The sequence below is a fragment of the Gorilla gorilla genome, chromosome X (genome assembly GCF_029281585.2).
Source record: "Gorilla gorilla gorilla isolate KB3781 chromosome X, NHGRI_mGorGor1-v2.1_pri, whole genome shotgun sequence".
NCBI classification, from domain to species: domain Eukaryota; kingdom Metazoa; phylum Chordata; class Mammalia; order Primates; family Hominidae; genus Gorilla; species Gorilla gorilla.
Window position 1 is genome coordinate 51837254 of NC_073247.2, and position 23425 is coordinate 51860678.

At 48.4% G+C, this 23425-nt stretch overlaps 1 protein-coding gene and 1 pseudogene across 1 annotated transcript in view; one reads left to right on the forward strand and one right to left on the reverse strand.

Annotated features, from left to right (window-relative positions):
* NYX (nyctalopin) overlaps positions 1-14748 on the forward strand; it is a 32336-nt gene extending 17588 nt beyond the window's left edge. Inside the window, exons 3-4 of the mRNA XM_063703000.1 lie at positions 10245-13233; positions 14546-14748. Of these exons, the coding sequence (XP_063559070.1) occupies positions 10245-11653 (1409 nt within the window). The 3' untranslated portion in view covers positions 11654-13233; positions 14546-14748. The remainder of the gene's footprint in view (positions 1-10244; positions 13234-14545) is intronic.
* On the reverse strand, positions 8990-9385 carry LOC101136662 (gem-associated protein 7-like; annotated as a pseudogene).
* Positions 14749-23425: the final 8677 nt, after the last annotated feature.

The window sequence follows — 23425 nt, forward strand, 5'->3', positions numbered from 1 at the left end:
AATACATTGTTATTTTTGCTTTAAATAGTCACTTGTCTTTTAAGCAATTAAGGTGAGAAATAGTAGTCTTTTTTTTTTTTTTCTGAGACGGAGTTTTGCTCTTGTTGCCCAGGCTGGAGTGCAGTGGCGCAATCTCGGCTCACTGCAACCTCTGCCTCCTGGGTTCAAGCGATTCTCCTGCCTCAGCCTCCCGAGTGGCTGGGACTACAGGCGTGCGCCACCACACCCAGCTAATTTTTGTATTTTTAGTAGAGACGGGGTTTCACCATGTTGGCCAGGATAGTCTCGATCTCTTGACCTACTGATCTGCCCGCCTCGGCCTCCCAAAGTGCCGGGATTACAGGCATGAGCCACCACATCCAGCCCAATGCCTGGCTAATTTTTTGTATTTTTAGTAGAGACAGGGTTTCATCATGTTGGCCAGGCTGGTCTTGAACTCCTGACCTCAGGAGATCCACCCCCACATCGGCCTCCCAAAGTGCTGGGATTACAGGGGTGAGCCACCGTGCTGGCCAGTAGTCTTTTATATTTAGTAACATACTTACCATTTCCATCGCTCTTTATTCCTTCTTGTAGACCTAATTTTCATCTACCAGCATTTTCTTTCAGACTGAAGAATGTCTTCATTTCCTGTGCAGAAGATCTGCTGGAGAAGAATTTTCTCAGATTTTGTTTACCTGAAAATATCTCTATTGCCCTTCATTTCTGAAGATATTTTTACTGGAGAGAGAGAGAATTCTAGGTTGCCAAATTTTGCTTTTCATTCAGCGCTTAAAGAGCACTAATCCCATTCTTTTTTTTTTTTTTTTTTTAAAAAACAAGGTCTGGCTCTGTGGCCCAGGCAGGAATTCAGTGGCATGATCTCCACTTACTGCAACCTCTGTCTCCTGGGCTTAAGCGATCCTCCCACCTCAGCCTCCCAAGTAGCTGGGACTACAGGCACATGCCACCACACATAGCTAATTTTTGTATAGAGACAGGGTTTCGCCATGTTGCCCAGGCTGGTCTCAAACTCCTGGGCTCAAGCGATCCACCCACCTCGGCCTCCGAAAGTGCTAGGATTACAGGCATGGGCCACTGTGCCCAGCCACTAATCCCATTCTTGATCATCCACTCTCATGACCTAAGTACCTCTCAAAGTCTCCATCTCCTAATACCATCACTTTGGGGGTTAGGATTTCAACACATAAATTTGGAAGGCGGACATAAACATTCAGACCATAACTGTGATTATCTTTTACTGTTTTTTACTCTATGTAATATGTCTTCTTGTTTTGGATACTTTTAAGAATTTTCTATCTTTGGCTATGATGGGCCGTGTGTGTGTGTGTGTGTGTGTGTGTGTGTGTGTGTGTGTGTGTGTTTTATGTTACTTGGGGCTTGCTAAGCTTCTTGTTTTAATCAAATTTGGAAACTGTCATCAATTATCTTTTAGCCATATTCTGTATCTTCTCTCCTCTGAGACTCCACATACATGTATATTAGTCTAATTGCTTGATATTGTTCCACAGGTCATTGAGGCTCTGATAATTTTTCCCCCAGTCTTCTTTTTATTTTCTCTCTGTGCTTCACTTTGGTTAATAACTACTCGCCTCTCTTCAAGTTTATGAAGATTTTCTTCTGCAGTGTCTAATCTGCTATTTATCTTATTCAATAATTTTTAAAATTTCAGCTATTGTTTCAGTACTAAGATTTCTACTGGGTTCCTTTTTAGAGTTTCCATACCTCTTCTAAAATTCAGATTCCCCATGTCTTTGCCCATGATCCCTATCTTTTCCTGTAAATTCCTTAACATATTTATAGCAAATCTTTGCTTGGTAATTCCAACATGTGGGCTGTCTGAATCTGCTTCTGCTGTTTTTTTTTTTTCTTCTTGACAAGTGTCATGTTTGCTGCTTCTTCACATGTCTACTAGTATTTGGTTGTACACTGGATACTGTGGAGGCAGTGGTAGAAACTGGATTCTCTTGTCTTCTGTTGAAGAGTGTAGAATTTTGTTCTGGCATTCAGTTAAATTACTGGCAGATCACCTTGTTCCCTGAAAGCCTTGGTTTTAGGCTTTTTAAGGGTAGGACTACTTGAGTTTTGCCTTTAGTCCTGGGAAATGGTCTTCACTCCTGAGGCATGGTCCTTTGGGGTTTCAGTGGAAAGCTCAAGGTATTTGACAAGCTCCTCTAACTTGGCGGACCTTGAACTCTTTTCTTTTCTTTTTTTTTTTTTTTAAGATAGAGCCTTGCTCTGTTGCCCAGGCTGGAGTGCAGTGGCATGATCTCAGCTCACTGCAACCTCCACCTGTAGTCCCAGCTACCTGCCCCCCGAGTAGCTGGGACTACAGGTGCCTGTCACCACACCCAGCTAATTTTTTTTTTTTTGTATTTTTAGTAAAGATGAGGTTTTACCATGTTGGCTGGTCTCGAACTCCTGACCTCAAGTGATCTGCCTGCCTCGCCTTCCCAAAGGGCTGGGATTACAGGCGTGAACCACCACGCCCAGCTGGGACCTTGAACTCTTAAACTGCCTCCTGTCACTGGGCAATTGCTAAAATCTCTGTTTAGGTCTTTTGGTGTTTAGTTCTTGCTTTCCCCTTGGGCTCCCTGGAGTCATCCCACACATACGCCCTTCAGAACTCAGCCAAGGACATAAGGGGAACCTGTATACTAACTTTGTGGCTCCTCTTTTGAGGCTCCCTATTTTCCATGTTTTCCCTCCTCAATTTCCAGCCACTGTGGCAGCTATAAATGCTGACCTCTAAGCTGTCAGCTTGCTTTCTGCTTTAGCTTCACTCCCCATGTGCTGTGTGGACTTGAAAATGCCCTGAGAGAGCCGGGCCCAGAGGCTCACGCCTGTGATCCCAGCACTTTGGGAGGCCGAGGCAGGAGGATCTCTTGAGGTCAGGAGTTCAAGACCAGCCTCGGCAACATAGTGATACCTTGTCTACAAAAAATTAGCTGGGCATGGTGGTACATATTTGTAGTCCCAGCTACTTGGGAGGCTGAGGTGGGAGGATTACCCAAGCCCAGGGAGGTCAAGACTGTGGTGAACCGAGATTGCACCACCGCACTCCAGCCTGGGCAATGGAGAGAAGAGACCCTGTCTAAAAAAATAAAAAAATAAAAAAAAAATCCTGAGAGGAAAAATCAGTTAGATGCACATCTCACCTAGTTTGTGTCTCTTCTTTGAAGGGTTGCATTGACTCTGATTGCCTGTTTTGGTTGTTCCCTGGTGCTTTAAAACAATTTTTTTTTTTTTTTGAGACAGAGTTTTGCTCTTGTAGCCCAGGCTGGAGTGTAATGGCGTGAACCTGGCTCACTGCAACCTCTGCCTCCCAGGTTCAAGCAATTTTCCTGTCTCAGCCTCCTGAGTAGCTGGGATTACAGGTGCCCGCCACCATGCCTGGCTAATTTTTTTTTTTTTTTTTTTTTTTGTAGTTTTAGTAGAGACAGGGTTTCGCCATGTTGGCCAGACTGGTCTTTTTTTTTTTTTTTTTTTTTTTTTGAGATGAATTTTCGCTCTTGTTGCCCAGGCTGGAGTGCAATGGCGTGAACCTGGCTCACTGCAACCTCCGCCTCACGAGTTCAAGAGATTTGCTTGCTTCAGCCTCCCGAGTAGCTGGGATTACAGGTGCCTGCCACCATGCCGGGCTAATTTTTGTTTGTTTGTTTGTTTGTAGTTTTAGTAGAGGCAGGGTTTCGCCATGTTGGCCAGACTGGTCTCGAACTCCTGATCTCCGGTGATCCGCCCACCTCGGCCTCCCAAAGTGCTGGGATTACAGGTGTGAGCCACCATGCCCAGCTAAAACAATTTTTTTAAAAAAATTTTGTCCAGAGTCTACCATAGATAGCAGTGGGAATGTTAGTCTGATAGAAGCTACTCTGCCATGACTGCAGTAGAACTCATCCACATATATTATTATTAAAAGAATTTTTTTTTGGTGCCTTGCTTTTCTGGCTCACTAAACATGTACTTAGTCTTTATACTGAACAAACCAATACAGTTTTGCTGTCAGTTCTGAGAATTTACTTGACTTAATTTATTATTATTATTATTTATTATTTATTATTTTAGATGGAGTCTCACTGTGTCACTCAGGCTGGAGTACAGTGGCATGATCTTGGCTCACTGCAACCTCTGCCTCCCGGGTTCAAGCGATTCTTGTGCGTCAGCCTCCTGAGTAGCTGGGATTACAGGCGTGTGCCACTGCGTCTGGCTAATTTTTGTATTTTTAGTAGAGACGGGGTTTCACCATGTTGGCCAGGCTGGTCTCGAACTCCTGACCTCAGGTGATCTGTCTGCCTCTGCCTCCCAAAGTGCTGGAATTACAGGCGTGAGCCACCACGCCTGGAGACTTAATTTATTATTTTTTGGGAGGACAAGGTCTTGTTCTGTTGTCCAGGCTGGAGTTCAGTGGTCCAATCATAGCTCACTGTAATCTTGAACTCCTGGGCTCAAGTAATCTTCCTGCCTCAGCCTCCTGAGTAGCTGGGACTACAGGTGCACACCACTGTGCATGGCTAATTTTTTTATTTTTTGTAGAGATAGGGGTCTCACTATATTGCCCAGGCTGGTCTGAAACTCCTGGGCTCAAGCGATCCTCCTGCCATAGCCTCACAAAGTGCTGGGATTACAGGTGTGAGCCACTGTACCCGGCCTTGACTTAATTTAAATTTCACTAAATAATCCAGTAAATTAGTTATTGCTCCTAATGGCTATCAAAGTTTCAGAGGCTAAAAATAGGTCTCTAATAGTGACAATTTCTTGAGTGTTTAATTAAAGTTTAAACTCTAATCTATTTTTTGAAACAGGTAACATAGCCACATGGTTCAAAATGTTAAAGGCTAAAAGCAGTGTACATTGAGAAGCTTCAGTCTCACTCTTCTTATATATGTTTTTTAAACATAGGCAGCTACCTTTCTGATCTCTTGCATTATACAAATTGGTTGTATCCTGACTGTTGTAATCCCAGGAGTTCCTTGACAAATTTTTTTTTTTTTTTTTTTTTTTTTTGAGACAGAGTCTTGCTCTGTTGCCCGGGCTGGAGTGCAGTAGTGTGATCTCAACTCACTGCAACCTCTGCCTCCCTGGTTCAAGTGATTCTTATGCCTCAGCCTCCAGAGTAGCTGGGACTACAGGCACGCGCCACCATACCTGGCTAATTTTTGTATTTTTAGTAGAGATGGGGTTTCACCATGTTGGCCAGGCTGGTCTTGAACTTCTGACTCCAGTGATCTGCACGCCTTGGCCTCCCAAAGTGCTGGGATTACAGGCATGAGGCACCATGCCTGGCCAGCAAACAATTTTTAAAATAAATGGAGGAATCCTTGCATAGGAAGGCATCATTTAATTCTACAAACGTTTATTGAGCCATACAGTGCGCCTGGAACAGTGTTAGCTATTGTGGGGTATAAACATGAATCATATGACTGAGTGTACTTTTCTTAATTAGAAAGGAGAAGAGAGTAGAATGAAGGACTATTTGTAAAGAAACCTGATGCCTGATACTTGACCTAGTTGGAAGGGTTGATAGAAAAAGGTTCTGCCTCTTTCCAGCTGAGGCCTGCAGTTAAGGTTATATTCTTGGCCCTGTCTCCCTAGCAGGGTGTCTCCCCAGCCCAGCAGCAGCCCTGTTTACAGCCAGGCTCAGCACAGAGCCCAAGAACCTTGCTGGAAGCTTGGTGTCTATCTCAGTTTTTAGGGAGATGGAAAAGCTAAGTCAGGCATCCTCAACATCAGAATGTTGAAGTGGCTCCAGTTTACAACTGAGGGGCTGTTCAAAGGCCTGAGTGCTCTTCAGCTGTGTCTGAGAGGGCTGGATCCACTTCTCAGCTGCTTAGAAAACATGGAGTGTCCATAACAGATGACCTGAAAAGACATTGGAAACCAAGCAGAGCTACAGAGGTGGCAGCGAGTGTATTCTACATATCCCTTTTGGGGCCACATCTTCAGGTTCCTGCAGGGACTTGGTTAGGCAAGGCCGGGTAATGTGTACAGAATGAGAGGATGTGAGTGGCAGGCCAGGGGTATTTGCTAGGAATTTGGGAGTACTGATGACGAGGGGTAGAAATTATGAATCGGTGGGCATATTTACATCTGGGTACTGTTTGCTCTCCTACAGGAATTTCAGATAGAGCTGCCCCTGACCATGAAATAAACATTGTGCATCTACCATGCTGCCTTTTCCATTGGTCCTCAAGATTGGGCTTGGGGCCTCTGGCTTCCACAGGGTAGCAGGCCACGATGACATTCTACTTTTTTTTTTTTTTTTTTTTGAGACGGAGTCTCACTCTGTCACCCAGGCTAGAGTGTAGTGGTGCAATCTCGGCTCACTGCAACCTTTGCCTCCTGGGTTCAAGCAATTCTCCTGCTTCAGCCTCCCAAGTAGCTGGGATTATAGGTGCATGCCACCACACCCGGCTAATTTTTGTACTTTTAGTAGAGACAGGGTTTCACCATGTTGGCCAGGCTAGTCTCGAACACCTGACCTTAGGTGATCCACCCGCCTCTGCCTCCCAAAGTGCTGGGATTACAGGCATGAGCCACTGTGCCCAGCCTCATGACATTCTACTTTGCTGCAGGTGGCAAGCCTACTTGTGGGCTTTTGAAGTCTTTATCTGATCCTCCATTCAAATGCTCAAAATGAAAGTAATTTATAAGCAACTTACTCTCCCATGATGATGTAAAAAAGTTTCTAGCAGGTAAGGACTGGTGAATGGAACTTAACTGCAGAGTGTCTATAATTAATTCTTTTGAGATGTGCAAGAAGGTCATTGATTTTATTTAGTATGCTGTCCTTTTGGCTTAATTTTAGTGACTGTTACAGAAAAAAAAAATTGATTGACAGGCTTTTCTTTCATTCCCAATCTCCTGCTCCCTAATTCTCCCTCCTCCTTGAGGTATAATTTACTCAATGGGGGTGTTCAGAAATTGAATTCTTCTGGTGAGAGGAACTATAGTAGCACCAACAGAAATATAACACAAGCCGCATGTTTAAAAATTCTGAGTAGTCACATTAAAAAACGTAAAAAGAAACAGTTAACATTAATTTTAATATTTTATTTAACCCAATATATCTAAAATACCATTGTAACATGTAATCAGTATAAAAATCATTGATGCGGCTGGGTGTGGTGGCTCACACCTGTAATCCCAGCACTTTGGGAGGCCAAGGTGGGCGGATCAACTGAGGTCAGGAGTTTGAGACCAGCCTGGCCAATATGGCAAAACCCTATCTCTACTAAAAATACAAAAATTAGCCAGGTGTGGTGGCACATGCCTGTAATCCCAGCTACTCGGGTGGCTGAGGCAGAAGAATCACTTGAACCTGGGAGGCGGAGGTTGCAGTGAGCCGAGATTAGCGCCATTGCACTCTAGCCTGGTGACAGAGTGAGGACTCTGTCTCAAAAAAAAAAAAAAAAAAAAAAAAAAAATCATTGATGCAGTATTTTACTCTTTTTAAGTCTTTGAAATCTGGTGTGTCTTCTATATGCATAGCACATCTCAATTTGGGTTGGCCACATTTCAAATGCTCAGTAGCCCATGGGGCTAGTGGCTACTGTATTGGGCAGCGCAGGTCTAGGGTGTAGGCCACAGCAATGTCCTCGGAGATCCCCCAGGGCCTGCAGACAACAAACCCTCAAGGCCACATTCTAGTGTTCCCTGACCAAACTGAGGGTGGGGCTGCTATTTCTCATGGCCCAATAATGAGATGCAGATGAACTGGGAAAGGAGGGAGTTTTTATTTCTGTAACTGGTTACAGGGAAAAGGACTGGAAAATATCTCCAGACCAACTCAAAATTACGAAGTTTTCCAGAGCTTATATACCTTTTTTTTGGGGGGGGGGGGGGATGGAGTTTCACTCTTTTCACCCAGGCTGGAGTGCAATGGGACTATCTCAGCTCACTGCAACCTCCGCTTTCTGGGTTCAAGCAATTCTCCTGCCTCAATCTTCTGAGTAGTTGGGATTACAGGTGCCCACCACCATGCCCGGCTAATTTTTGTATTTTTAGTAGAGACGGGGTTTCACCATGTTGGCCAGGCTAGTCTTGAACTCCTCACCTCAGGTGATCTGCCCACCTCGGCCTCTCGAAGTGCTGGGATTACAGGCGTGAGCCACCGCACCTGGCCCAGAGTTTATATACCTTCTAAGCTATATGTCTACGTGTAAGTGTGCATTCATCTAAAGACATGTGATTAACTCCTTCTAATCTATGACTAAAATCTGAGTTTTGAAGACCTTCCTCTGGAGCCTCAGTAAATTTACTTAATCTAGATGGGTCCAGGTGCTGGGGTGATTACCCTTATTTTGTCTCCTGCTAAATCATGGAGGTTTGGGGAGTTCCTCCAGACCCCCAATAAACTTGTTTGTGGAGGTCTGGGGAGTTTAGACCCCCAGTAAAACTTGTTTAATCCTAAATGGGTCCTGTTAAGAATTATTTCATAATCTTGTCATGCTTTAAGGCCCAGGAAAGGCTTGGGCAAAACTCTTGGTGGGCTTTTGTTACCTTCCAGCCTTTGTATAAGGGCACTGGTACATATATATATATATATATATATATATATATATATATATTTTTTTTTTTTTTTCCCTGGGGTAACTGGTTCTTTAGCAGGAGGGGAGCACTGGGGAGTATCTTCAGGGTGGCTGAACTTTGCAACCTCTTTAATAAACAACTTCCCCCTGTGCAGTTTGTCCTCCTTTATCACCACACTCCGATGCCCTGGTATTCAGGAAATGGCATCAGGCCCATATTTCCGTAGAGTTCAGAGTTCTGTGAGGTAGAGCATTCCTTCCAATGGGATCTTAGAATTCTTAGAGTTGCAGAATTTTACTGACTAGACTCAGGAGGTCTCAGGAGTCCAGACTTCCTTAAAGCTTGGCTCAAAATTCCAAGGGAGCTCATAATTCCATGGGGCCCAGAGTTCCTGGCTCGGGAACATTGGGAGGCCTGGGATACAGTGGCTTAGCCTCAAGCAAAAAGGTGAACAATATCTTTATGGCTTGAAGGTATACGAAATAATGTCACTACATCGGAGCAGCGCCTCTGCTTGCACACCTATGGGAGTCTGTAGCTGTGACACATAGAAGTTGGCCACATCCATGTCGGTGGCTCCAAAGTGGGTGGCCACACGCACACCCTCGTGCAATGTGAAGCTCACCTGATGACTCACCATGGCCAGCAGGCTGCGGAGGTAACGCTCCCGAAGGGCGGCTCGGGCCCGCTGCTTCTGGGATTCCAAGGATTCTTGAGCTATGGAACACTCCTGGATTTCAAGAACCTCTGACTACAGGGGGGCTCTGCGTCCATCAGGGGCAAAGCCACGGCTGAGACCATCAGGGCCTCGGGGCAGCCGGAGCACAGGCACAGGAAAGGTCACTGGAGCCTGCATTGTCTTGGCGAGGTCCGTGGCTACTGTGGGCGCCCCCACTTCCGCCGGCACCCCGCAGTAGAGGCCCTGGAAGGCCCCGAGCCGCGGAGCCTGGGTTCCGCCTGCGCCACCGCCACCAACCCACGTGGTCACGGGCAATTTTTATTTATTTATTTATTTATTTATTTATTTATTTATTTATTTTTGATACGGAGTCTCACTCTGTTGCTCAGGCTAGAGTGCTGTGGCGTGATCTCAGCTCACTGGAACCTCCGCCTCCCGGGTTCAAGGGATTCTCGTGCTTCAGCCTCCCAAGTAGGTGGGATTACAGGAGCCCGTCACCACGCCCGGCTAATTTTTGTATTTTTAGTAGAGACGGAGTTTCACCATGTTGCTCAGGCTGGTGTGAACTCCTGAGCTCAGGTGATCCGCCCGCCTTGGCCTCCCAAAGTGCTGGGATTACAGGCGTGAGCCACTGCGACCGGTCAGCTTTTAATATTTAACTTAACCATTCAGTCAGTGCTGAAACAGTAGTTATGGAGGCCTGCATTAGTGAGTCCTGGCCTGCCACGCTAGGAGCACACAAGTGGTGGTACAGGCAGGAGGGAGTTTAGAACGGGGTCAGCTGCAGGGATTGCAGCTGGGTTTTGCTGATTAAGGTAACCGGAAAGCAAAGGAGCGGGTGTCTTAGGTGGATAAACCCGTGTGAGGCCGCGGAGGTGGGAAGAGGCCATATGCCTGACACAAGATAACTCGGTGGAGGGCCTGCATCCTGCTGCCCGGGCAGGCAGGATTTTTCCTGGGGTGACCTTTGGCTGACGGTTGCTCCTTTTTTCTCTTTTCTCCTCCTTACCGACTCCCCACCACCCTGTCCCCGCAGCGGTGGTCCTCGGCCTGCCCAGCGCCTGGGCCGTGGGGGCCTGCGCCCGCGCTTGTCCCGCCGCCTGCGCCTGCAGCACCGTGGAGCGCGGCTGCTCGGTGCGCTGCGACCGCGCGGGCCTCCTGAGGGTGCCGGCCGAGCTCCCGTGCGAGGCGGTCTCCATCGACCTGGACCGGAACGGCCTGCGCTTCCTGGGCGAGCGGGCCTTCGGCACGCTGCCGTCCCTGCGCCGCCTGTCGCTGCGCCACAACAACCTGTCCTTCATCACGCCCGGCGCCTTCAAGGGCCTGCCGCGCCTGGCTGAGCTGCGCCTGGCGCACAACGGCGACCTGCGCTACCTGCACGCGCGCACCTTCGCGGCGCTCGGCCGCCTGCGCCGCCTGGACCTAGCCGCCTGCCGCCTCTTCAGCGTGCCCGAGCGCCTCCTGGCCGAACTGCCGGCCCTGCGCGAACTCGCCGCCTTCGACAACCTGTTCCGCCGCGTGCCGGGCGCGCTGCGCGGCCTGGCCAACCTGACGCACGCGCACTTGGAGCGCGGCCGCATCGAGGCGGTGGCTTCCAGCTCGCTGCAGGGCCTGCGCCGCCTGCGCTCGCTCAGCCTGCAGGCCAACCGCGTCCGTGCCGTGCACGCTGGCGCCTTCGGGGACTGTGGCGTCCTGGAGCATCTGCTGCTCAACGACAACCTGCTGGCCGAGCTCCCGGCCGACGCCTTCCGCGGCCTGCGGCGCCTGCGCACGCTCAACCTGGGTGGCAACGCGCTGGACCGCGTGGCGCGCGCCTGGTTCGCTGACCTGGCCGAGCTGGAGCTGCTCTACCTGGACCGCAACAGCATCGCCTTCGTGGAGGAGGGCACCTTCCAGAACCTCTCGGGCCTCCTCGCCCTGCACCTCAACGGCAACCGCCTCACCGTGCTCGCCTGGGCCGCCTTCCAGCCCGGCTTCTTCCTGGGCCGCCTCTTCCTCTTCCGCAACCCGTGGTGCTGTGACTGCCGCCTGGAGTGGCTGAGGGACTGGATGGAGGGCTCCGGACGTGTCACCGACGTGCCGTGCGCCTCCCCGGGCTCCGTGGCCGGCCTGGACCTCAGCCAGGTGACCTTCGGGCGCTCCTCCGATGGCCTCTGTGTGGACCCCGAGGAGCTGAACCTCACCACGTCCAGTCCAGGCCCGTCCCCAGAACCAGCGGCCACCACCGTGAGCAGGTTCAGCAGCCTCCTCTCCAAGCTGCTGGCCCCGAGGGTCCCGGTGGAGGAGGCGGCCAACACCACTGGGGGGCTGGCCAACGCCTCCCTGTCCGACAGCCTCTCCTCCCGTGGGGTGGGAGGCGCGGGCCGGCAGCCCTGGTTTCTCCTCGCCTCTTGTCTCCTGCCCAGCGTGGCCCAGCACGTGGTGTTTGGCCTGCAGATGGACTGACCTGGCCAGAGGGGGGAAAGTTTGCTTAACTGGGCTTGAGTGTGTTTGTGGTAAGGGGAGAGGAGCCGGGATGGAGGGCAGAGGTGAAAATCCCAGTGGAGGGTGGAAGGAACCGTTTGCTTCCAGAGATGGCCCCAGGGAGAACACAGGGAGGTGCCACTCGAGGGGGAGGATGGTATGGATTTCTGCTTTTGTCACACGGGCATCCATTGGAAAAGAGAAGCAAGAATGAACGTGGGCCCTCGGGTGGGAAGACTAGGAATCGGAAGCTTCTAGGGCTTCACATCCCTTCCCCTCCCCTCCCCTTCCCCTCATCCTCCAGGCAACAGTGCCTGCAGGGCCTGAATTAGAGAGACTTCCATTGGCTAAGTAGTTAAGAGCCGTCCCATTTCTCCTGGCGGGGTAACCCATTATACCGAAGTCCTTTGTTTTCTACCACAATCCTCCTCCTCCTCTCCAGGGGCCTGGAAACACTAGGATTCAGGAAGGTAGGCAGGACGTGAGAGAAGGGAGATGGGAGAGAGACTTAAGACAAAGGGTGGCGGTGGTTCCTGGGGTCTGAGATGTGTTAGGAGGCGTTTAAAACAAAGATCCAGTTCATTTACTCCACAATTATTCCCAGGGCTGGCCCTAGCCACAAAGGAACTTTAGGGCAGGGTAGGGAAAAAAGGGGCAGCAGGGGGTGTGTTTGTGGACAAATAAATTTGTAAAGTCCGAGGATTAAAAAAAAAAAAAGGTTAAACCGGTTTCTCTACTGCTGGACTTTTCAGAGTCTTTCATATGCTAACATTCATTGTGAATCTCCCAAGAGGCCACACAATCCTTTTTTCTTAGCATTTTGTGGGATGAATGTCCGGAAGACACAGAGAGCGGGGCAGGGAGGCTCCAGCTTGGATGATTCCATTAGGTGTGGAAATTATTATGGGCTGCACACTGCGGGGCTGACTAACGGCCAAGAGGGAAGGAGGCAGCCAGTAGCTGGGAAAGGCGATTTAGAGATTTCTCAGGTTGGGAGTTGGCCAACTATATTCCCCCAGGCTTGACTGCAAGGGCAAAGGCCAGCCAGGCCTGCAGCAAGCATGCATGGCTCTGGGTGTGCTGTGCCTGAGGGCGGGGTTACCAAATCCCACCTAGGGGCCCTACCAAACCCAGCTTTTCTCAGGGTTGCATTGGGAACAAACGGTGTTTGTTCTGTCTGCCTCAGGATCAGCAGCTCGTTTAGCATATGCTGCAAGAATAAGGCTTTGCAGGCTGAGTTGCAAATGCTGGCTCTGCTGGTCTGCAGTGGCCATCTCTGTGGTTTGCAGCAGAACCGTCCTAAGCTGGTCACAACAGGCAGGGATTCCTGACAGACTATAAGGCAGTCAAGTCAAGAAAAGTGCATATGCTGCTCACCACTTACACAAGAACCCAAGCTGTTCTCTGCACTGCATGCTATGACTGCATTTGTCAACATTCTGGAAATTGTCATCTTTTTAATGTCCTCTCTATATTTGAAGAGGTGGGTTTTGAAAACCCACATGAAGGCCAGGCGCGGTGGCTCACACCTGTAATCCCAGCACTTTGGGGGGCTGAGGCAGGTGGATCACGAGGTCAGGAGCTCGAGACCAGCCTGGCCAACAAAGTGAAACCCCATCTCTACTAAAAATACAAAAATTAGCCAGGCATGGTGGCACGCACCTGTAGTCCCAGCTACTTGGGAGCCTGAGGCAGGAGACTCGCTTGAACCTGGGAGGCGGAGGTTGTGGTGAGCCGAGATTGCGCCACTGCACTCCAGCCTGGGCAACAGAGCAAGACTCTGTCTCGAAAAAAAAAAAAAAGAAAACCCAAATGAATTCAGGGTGCACCAAGCTGTCACTTCTTTTTTTTTGAGACGGAGTTTCATTCTTGTTGCCCAGGTTGGAGTGTAGTGGCGTGATCTTGGCTCACCACAACCTCCGCCTCCTGGGTTCAAGCGATTCTCCTGCCTCAGCCTCCCGAGTAGCTGGGATTACAGGCACACGCCACCACACCCGGCTAATTTTATATTTTTAGTAGAGACAGGGTTTCTCCATGTTGATCAGGCTTGTCTCGAACTCCTGACCTCAGGAGATCCGCCTGCCTCGGCCTCCCAAACTGCTGGGATTACAGGCGTGAGCCCCCACGCCCGGCCAAGCAGTCACTTCTTCATGGGGACACTCCTGTGTCTCTGTGTAATACTAAGTATTGGAAGTGTCGCACAAAGTACTGCTGAGGACAGGTGTATTCAAATGTTTCAACCATTAATGGTCATTAACTCAATGGGTTTTAAATTTTTAAAAAACCAGACCGGGCACAGTGGCTCATGGCTGTAATCCCAGCACTTTGGGAAGCTGAGCCAGGAGGATCGCTTGAACCCAGTAGTTTGACACCAGTGTGGGCAACATGGTGAGACCCCATCTCTACAAAAAAATAAAAAATTAGCTTGGCATGGTGTCGAGCACCAATAGTCCCAGCTATGCAGGAGACTGAGGTGGGAGGATGTCTTGAGCCCAGGGAGTTGAGGCTGCAGTGAACTGTGTTCATATCACTGCGCTCCAGCCTGGGTGACAGAGCAAGGCCCTGTCTGAAGAAAAAAAAACCCAGCGTTTAAAAAAAAATTATAGAATAGAAAAGTCACAGAGTATCACATAATATTATAAGACTAAGTATTGTTTTGTGAAACTTTTTTTTTTTTTTTTGAGACGGAGTCTCGCTGTGTTGCCCAGGCCGGAGTGCAGTGGCGTGATCTCGGCTCGCTGCAACCTCCGCTTCCTGGGTTCAGGCGATTCTACTGCCTCAGCCTCCCGAGTAGCCGGGACTACAGGCACCCCCCACCATGCCCGGCTAATTTTTGTAATTTTAGTACAGACGGGGTTTCATTGTGTTGGCCAGGCTGGTCTCGAACTCCTGATCTTGTGATTCACCCACCTCGGCCTCCCAAAGTGCTGAGATTATCAGGCGTGAACCACCGCGCCCGACAGAACTTTTTATTTAATATATATGTATTTGTTCAAATTATACTTGTATGTGTGTGTGTACTGGGTTACTGTGTACAATTTATATTTTATTGTGGATTATGTTAAAATTTGAAAGCTACTGATCTGGAGCATGTGTGATTTTTTATTTTGAAAAATTTCAAACCTACAGAAAAGTTGCAAGAATGAACACTTTGGCCATTTACCTAGGTTTCCCAATTGTTAACATTTTACCATATTTGCTTTTTCTCTCTCTCTTTCCGTATTATTATTATTTCTTACTAACAGTTTGAGTTAGTTGCAAATATCATGACCTTTTGAACCCAGGAATTTGAGGTTACAGTGAGCTATGATTGCGCCACTGTGCTCCAGCCTGGGGAACAGAACAAGACCTCTTCTCTTAAAAAAAAAAAGATTCACTCTATACTGAAATTTTAAGAGTTAGCAAAATTATTAAGCAGTCATGTTTTTTTCCTGTGGGCGAAAAATGAGGTTTCTAGGTCATGGCTTGCTTTGGTTTGGTCACAATACTCAAAACTAGAAACCTGTTGATTGATTGCAATATTTCAAAGTGAATTTGTTCTCCAAATGTCTTACTTTTGAAAAGTGACAAGCAGATGAGGGCAGAATTGTTGTTTGCTTAAACCGAGTGTTGTGGCCATGGTAACTGAGTGAAGATCACGAGAATCCTGGAGACCAGATCTCTGCATTGAGGTATCCATGGAAGTCCGTGGCAGACATGCAGCCTGGGTTACTGAGGAACAAGGTGCTGCCTTGAGAGGAATGTCCTTCCTTTCATTTGGAGCGGGTTTATGAGAGTCAGCCTCAAAATGCTGCTCCGGTTCTGCCTGGGTGGTTAGATGGCCAGCTTTTTAATGGACATTTGCTTGGCTGAATGTTTTTGAAGGAGTATCAGCATTAAAATAGCCTCCAGGGAAACAGGTTTTTATAGAGCTACTCAGCCCAGTAGAATTCTGGGAACGTGGGAGCTACTTACTGCCAAACAGACCCAGAGTTGCTTGGAATGAGTTGCCAGTGAATTTGTGGCCGTTATGAGCTCTCGTGAGAAAACAGAGAGTGAAGACTTTCCATTTTGAGTTCATTTAGTCTCTCACCCCATCACTGGCTACATGGTACCTTAAGTAAATAGTAGGTACTATAGATTCTGTTAAGCAAAACTATGTGTACCAATCAGGATGGGCCATGTTATGCTGCGGTAACAGATAACTCCCAAAGCTCAGTGGCTTACGGAGGTTTATTTCTTGCTCATGCTACCTGTCCATTGTAGGATCATTAGCGGGGCTCTGCTCATTGTAGCTATTCAGGGACCCAGGCTGACAAAGGGTACACCATCTTAGGACATTGTTATCCAAACACGAGGCTCTAGGGTTTGCCACAGAAGAGGAGAGCTTGGGAGAGTTGTGCATCACTCTTTTTTTTTTTTTTTTTTTTTTTTTTTGAGACGGAGTCTCACTCTGTCACCCAGGCTGGAGTGCAGTGGCACGATCTCGGCTCACTGCAAGCTTCACCTCCCGGGTCCATGCCATTCTCCCGCCTCAGCCTCCCGAGTAGCTGGGACTACAGGCGCCCGCCACCACGCCTGGCTAATTTTTTGTATTTTTAGTAGAGATGGGGTTTCACCGTGTTAGCCAGGATGGTCTCGATCTCTTGACCTTGTAATCTGCCCACCTTGGCCTCCCAAAGTGCTGGGATTACAGGCGTGAGCCACCGTGCCCGGCCTTTTTTTTTTTTTTTTTTTTTTTTTTTTTTTTGATACGGAGTCTCGCTCTGTCGCCCAGACTGGAGTGCAATGGTGCCATCTTGGCTCACTGCAACCTCCCCATCCTGGGTTCAAGCAATTCTCCCACCTCAGCCTCCCAAGTAGCTGGGAGGGCATCTGCCATCACGCCCAGCTAATTTTTGTGTTTTTGTAGAAACGGGGTTTCACCATGTTGGCCAGGCTGGTCTTGTACTCCTGACCTCAAGTGATCTGCCTGCCTCAGCCTTCCAAAGTGCTGGGATTACAGGTGTGAGCCACTGCACCCGCCCTGTGCATCCCTCTTAAATGCTTCCACACAGATGTGACACACGTTGCTGCTCAAATCTCATTGACCAAAAAGGACACATAGCCAGACTTAATTTCACTGAGAAATGGAAGCATGATTTCCCTATGTACCCAGGAGAGGGGAACTGGGAATATCAGTGAACACTAGTAATGCTCCAGGCTGGGTGTGGTGGCTCATGCCTGTAACCCCAGCACTTCAGGAGGCTGAGGCAGGAGATCACTTGAGGCCAGGCATTTTAGACTAGCCTGGGCAACACAGTGAGACCCTGTCTGTACAAAAAAAACAAAAAAATTAGCCAGGTGTGGTGACACATGCTTGTAATCCCAGCTACTAGGGAGGCTGGGGTGGGAGGATCACTTGAGTCCAGAAGTTGGAGGCTGCAGTGAGCTATGATAATGTTAGGGTAGGTAGTCAGGCATGAGCAGAGCAGAAGAGGGCTCTCCCCCCACCAGGAATGGCAGGTGGCCATCAAGTGATGGGCAGGCAGTTGGTAAAGTGTGGCGCTCAAATAATAATTTGTCACAGCTGGTGTCAGGGAAAGGCAGGCTGCCAATAGATAGAAAACACCTGAAACTGGTGATCAGCAGGTTCCCGATAAGATCTCAGGAGTTGGCCGAGTGGACTCAAACATGCACACAAAATGGCAAAATGGTGGAGTTTAACCTTCCTCTAGGAACACTGGATTGGTAAGGGAAAAATGCCTCAAGTGAGCATGCGTGCGACTCCAGTAAATGCACTGTGCGTGCAGCCCCTCCCAAGTGCTGGCAGGCCACTGCGCGTGCAGGCAGCTGACCCCAAGGGAAGACTCAGGGGAGAAGTAACGCAATCCCGGAAGCATGCCAACATAGAAAACCCCAAGTCAAAGGTCACACCATGCACTTGAATCTCTCAAGTTGCCTGCTTGGCCCTCTTCCAAGTCTACTTTACTTCCTTTTGTTCCTGCTCTAAAACTTTTTAATACACTCTCACTCCTGCTTTAAAACTTGCCTAGGTCTCTCACTCTGCCTTATGCCCCTTGGACAAATTCTTTCCTCTGCAGAGGCAAGGATCGAATCTGATGCAGACCCAGGCGGATTCACCACTGCTAACAATCACAGTACTGCATTCCAGCCTGGGCGACAGAGTGAGACTCCGTCTCTAAAAAACAAATAAAAACCTTTACTTCTCAGAACTGTCAAAAGGAATAGAGACTCGAGGGGGAAATCTGGTGAGCAATCCACTAGCCCCCAGCTAGGCTTCTGGACACTGTATTTAGCCAATAGGAATGCTATGGCCTCTTTGTATTGGTTCTTTCAAGTTAAGGGGACAGAAAATATAAAGACAAAAGGCTCATATTTTTCCTTTAAAAAATGTTTTCCATACAAATACTCAACGTACAATATTCAACTCCCCAGAAGCTTGATCTTTGGAAAACATCCCCCCTTAGCCCTCTGGCTCTTTCTGAGAGGCTCCTCTGTGGTGGTTTCACACCTGAGGTCAACAGCCCCCACACCCACCCACCTTTGTTAGGCTACCACAGTGCTGCCCTCTAGAGGACAATATCTGCTGGGCACAGCTGTCCTTGGCTGGCTGTCCCTTCTGCCAACCTCAACCTGACCTCAAGGAAGGGAACCCTAGTCCTCTTTGATCCTCAGGCCCAAAGATGGTTTAGACCCTTTCTTCACAGCCCAGAAGAGAACACCAGGCTGGGAAGTGAATGAGACTTTTCCAAAGGGTTGGTTATAATAGAAGGGAAGTGAATAGGCCACTGACTAACACTGGATGGGGCTGTTGGCAGAACTGTCAGCCCCCAACCCCCTCAGGGGACCCTGCAGCTGGCCTAACTTCCCTCCCTACCCACACGCCCTGGGAATGCTAAGGCCTCCCTCTGTTTCTGAGGCCAAACTCTCAGGGAGGATTTTTTTGGCCCCCAGCCTAAAGCCCACCTCACCAACCCCACACGGGAAACTCTACTCTCCAGGCAGTGGCCCGCTTTGTCCTCAGCAGCATTCCCCACAGGATGTCACACATAGTTCTACTGTGTGGGCCATCGGAGCTGCCAAAAGGAGCAGTCAAGTCCAGGTCCTCAGCCCACCTGCCTGCCTGCCTGCCTTCCAGTCCCTTCTTTGCCCTGGCTCCACATTGTCTAAAAACTGCTGCTCAGAGCTCCAAAAGAACAAACAATAATTCTGGGGACACCAGTTAGCCTAATATTACACAGACTAAAGTAACATTTCTCTCCAAAAAGCCCCAACTTCTGGGAGACTAGCAGATACTGGGTGGCTGAGGCAGGAGGGTCACTTGAGCCCAGGAGTTTGAGACCAGCCTGGGCAACATAGTAAGACCCCATCCCTACAAAAAAAAAAAAAAATTAGCCAGGCATGGTGGCACGCACCTGTAGTCCCAGCTACTCAGAAGGCTGAGACGGGAGGATCCCTTGAATCCAGGAATTTGAGGTGGCAGTGAGCCATGATTACACCACTGCACTCAGCCTGGTGATAAAGTGACTCTGTCTCAAAAAAAAAAAAAAAAAAAAAAAAAAAAAGTACAGCATGCCCCTTCTTTTTTAACTGTTGCATGTATGACCAGTGTTTTTATCTGGAAAGATACTTCCTTTTTCTTTGCTGGAACAAGACTTTTCACTCCCCCCTCTGAGACTGTGTTCAGGTTTCCCCCGAAGGGTGAGGGGTGGGCCCTGCCTTTCTATTTGCACTGGGCCTGATAACTTCACAGAGCAAAGTACAGTCTTTCTTGGAGGCCCCTCATCTCCACCCCAGAGGGCAGAAACTGCTTGTGACATTACATGAGTTTTTCAGATTCCAGAAGCTGGAGAGCTCCATCTTTGTCCCATTAACCCTGTTGGCCAGGAAATGTCCCTGCATCTACTACTGGCTCTCCTGGGTGATGGGTGTGGGGATGGCATGACCTTGTCCCCAGTGTCATCCAGAAAGGATGAGGGGGACAGGTGTCATAGCAAGAGTATTAGTTCATTCTCACATTGCTAACAAGACATACCTGAGACTGGGTAATTTATAAAGGAAAGAGGTTTAATTGACTCACAGTCCCGCAAGGCTGGGGAGGCCTCAGGAAACTTACAATTATGGCAGAAGGGGAAGCAAACCCGTCCTTCTTACATGATGGCAGCAAGGACAAGTGCGGAGCAAAAGGGAGAAAAGCCCCTTATAAAACCATCAGATCTCGTGAGACCTCACTATCACAAGAACAGCAGCATGGGGGAACCACCCCCACAATTCAATTACCTCCCACTGGGTCCCTCCCACAATAAGTGGGGATTACGGGAACTACAATTCAAGATGAGATTTGGGTGGGGACACAGCCAAACTATCCATATCACCAGGGGAGGTGGTATTCTTGTGTTTAAGCAGTAGTAACTCCCCTCCCTTCCCCTCCCTTCCCCTCCCTTCCGCTCTCTTCCCCTCCCCTCCTCTCCTCTCTCTGTCACGGGACTGGGCTGATTTGAGGAGTCTTCTGTCTAATTCTCCTCTCCCTGGTCTCAAGCAGCCCCTGGTCTTTGGTGTCTGTCCCCACTGTGGTCTCGGGTACAGGCAGGGGTACCCAGCACTTTGGTGTCTGCCCCCACTGTGGTCTGGGGTACAGACAAGGGTGAAGTGTAGCCACTCCCGGTCAACTCCAGTTCCTGAACAAATGTTATTTCTATTCCATTTATGTTCCAGGCAGAGGAAACGTAGAAGCACTTAGACAAACATGTGCAATCTTCAAGAGAGTTCCCTTGACATTTTGCTGACTTTTACAACTGTGATCCTGAGAGGAGAAAAGGAGTTTTTGTTCATAGGCGGACTCACTGAAACACCAGCCTGCAGGGAAGCCCATGGAGGTCTTTCCTTCGTGGTTCCCATTTGCCTAGCAGGAGTTCCCTAATGGGCCTACATCACCTCAGGCCTAGGCCAGCTTGTGGCTCGCTTGCCATCCAGTAGCAGGTCACGTGGGTTGTGGCATCATTAGTTACAAGCTGCAATACAAAATAATAGTAACAAAGTAGATGGGGAAATTTCCACATGCATCACAGGTAGTAAGATAAGTATTACTTCATTAAACGTTTACTTCAGTTATGTGTGTGTGCTTGTGTGCGTGTGTGTACACCGGATTACAATACAAAAATGCATCTTTCAGCTGGGTGCAGTGACTCATGCCTGCAATCCCAGCACTTTGGGAAGCGGAGGCAGGAGGATTGCTTGAACTCAGGAGTTTGAGACCAGCCTGGGCAACATAGTGAAACCTCGTCTCTACTAAAAATCAAAAAAATTAGCCGGGTGTGGTGGTGCCTACCTGTAGTCCCAACTACTCGGGAAGCTGGGGTAGGAGGCTCGCTTGATTGCTTGAGGCTGCAATGAGCCATGATGAAGCCACTGCACTCCAGCTTGGGCAACAGAGTGAGACCCTGTCTCAAAACAAAACAAAACAAAACAAAAAGTGGCCGGTGCAGTGGCTCATGCCTGTAATCCCAGCACTTTGGAAGCCCGAGGCGGGCAGATCACCTGAGGTCAGGAGTTTGAGACCAGCCTGGCCAACGTGGTGAAACCCCGTCTCTACTAAAAATACAAAAATTAGCCGGTTGTGGTGGCAGGAGCCTGTAATCCCAGCTACTTGGGAGGCTGAGGCAGGAGAATCGCTTGAACCCGGGAGGTGGAGGTTGCAGTGAGCCGAGACTGTGCCATTGCACTCCAGCCTGGGCAACAAGAGCGAAACTCAGTCTCAAAAAAAAAAAAAAGCATCTTTTTCTGTCAGTCACAATCATATTTGAAAGTCAGTGTCGGCTGGGTGCAGTGGCTCATGCCTGTAATCCCAGCTACTTGGGAGGCTGAGGCAGGAGAATCGCTTGAACCCGGGAGGTGGAGGTTGCAGTGAGCCGAGACTGTGCCATTGCACTCCAGCCTGGGCAACAAGAGCGAAACTCAGTCTCAAAAAAAAAAAAAAAAAGCATCTTTTTCTGTCAGTCACAATCATATTTGAAAGTCAGTGTCGGCTGGGTGCGGTGGCTCATGCCTGTAATCCCAGCACTTTGGGAGGCCGAGGCGGATGGATCACTTGAGGCCAGGAGTTCGAGACCAGCCTGGCCAACATGGTGAAACCCCATCTCTACTAAAAAAAAAAAATTACAAAAATTAGTTGCGCATGGTGGCGTGCCTGTACTCCCAGCTACTCGGGAGGTTGAGGTGGGAGAATTGTTTGAATTCGGGAGGCAGAGGTTGCAGTAAGCCAAGATCGCGTGCCACTGCACTCCAGCCTGGGGCGACAGAGTGAGACCCTGCCTCAAAAACAACAACAACAAAAAATTAGCTGGGGGTGGCGCACTCCTGTAATCCCAGCTACTCAGGAGGCTGAGGCAGGAGAATTGCTTGAACCCGGGAGGCGGAGGTTGCAGTGAGCTGAGATCACGCCACTGCACTCCAGCCTGGGCGACAGAGCAAGACTCTATCTCAAAAAAAAAAAAAAAAAAAAAGGAAAGAAAGAAAATCAGTGTCATAGATCAATTTGATTCCTTATTTGTTTTCAAGGAGCATAGGATTGAAAGTAAAGTGCAGTAGTACTCCATTTCATTTGTTGCTTATTTGTCTTCCGGCCACTATATTTTCCTGCACCACCACCACAAAGTGGACTTGCCTTATTTATACCATGTTTAAAGACATAGTTAAATCCAAAGAAGTAAGACTGGGAATTTTGAAGGTTACCTGGGCAGTCAGGAGTTATTAGGTTGGTGCAAAAGTAATTGCGGTTTTTGCCGTTACTTTCAATGGTAAAAATAATGTAATCGAGGTACTCTTCAGCCTGAAAAGGCAGGGTGAATTTTTATGTGCAGAGCAGGCCACTAATGAGTGCTGGACTCCCGCAGTGCAATTCTGTTTCGTTCAATATGTTAATAACTATTGATAAGAATGTCTTTGAATGACCTTCTTGGTGTCTTGCAGTGATACTTATCAAAGTACTCAATAACATGAAGAAAAAACCCCCACCCAACCACCCAAGGATGAATGATTACAGAGGTTGTGATCATTTAGGATAAATCCCATCGTGTCAGCTCTGTGTCCTGTTCCTAATACTGTATCTAACTGCCTTTCCAAAATTCTCCAATTTCTACTCCAAAATGGTTGTTGCTCTGGAAATCAAATGGTTACCACGATTGACTGCCAGGCAGGTAGTCAGTGCGTAATCACCTTAGTGATTTAGTTCCTTTAACAATCCTCTGACATAAGCATTGTCATCCTCATTTTGCAGATGTGGAAACTAAGTTTAGAGAATTAAGCGACTTGCCAAAGGCCCAGAGCTAGTAAATGGCAAAACTGGGTTGTGAATCCAGGTCTCTAAGTTCCAGAAGCTCCAGACCCTGAGTAAACGTCCCTATCTCTAGATAATGAGGTGACATTTCTCTTCTGGGGCTAATAGTTGAAGTTCAGAAGAAATGACTTTTAAAAATTCCAAAAGAATTATACACCATGACCAAGTGAGATTTATTCCAGGTATGCAAGGCTGGTTCAACGTTTGAAAATTAATGTAACTTATCATGTTAACAGGCTAATGAAGAAAAATCATATGATCATGCCAACTGGTGCAGGAAAAGCAGTTAACAAAATCCAATATCCATTCATGATAAAAATGCTCGGCAAGTTAGAGGGGCGTGATTTCAACTCGATAGCATTTACAAGAAACCTATCACGTTGGTGAAAAAGTAATTGTGGTTTTTCCCACTGAAAGTAATGGCAAAGGGCCAGGCG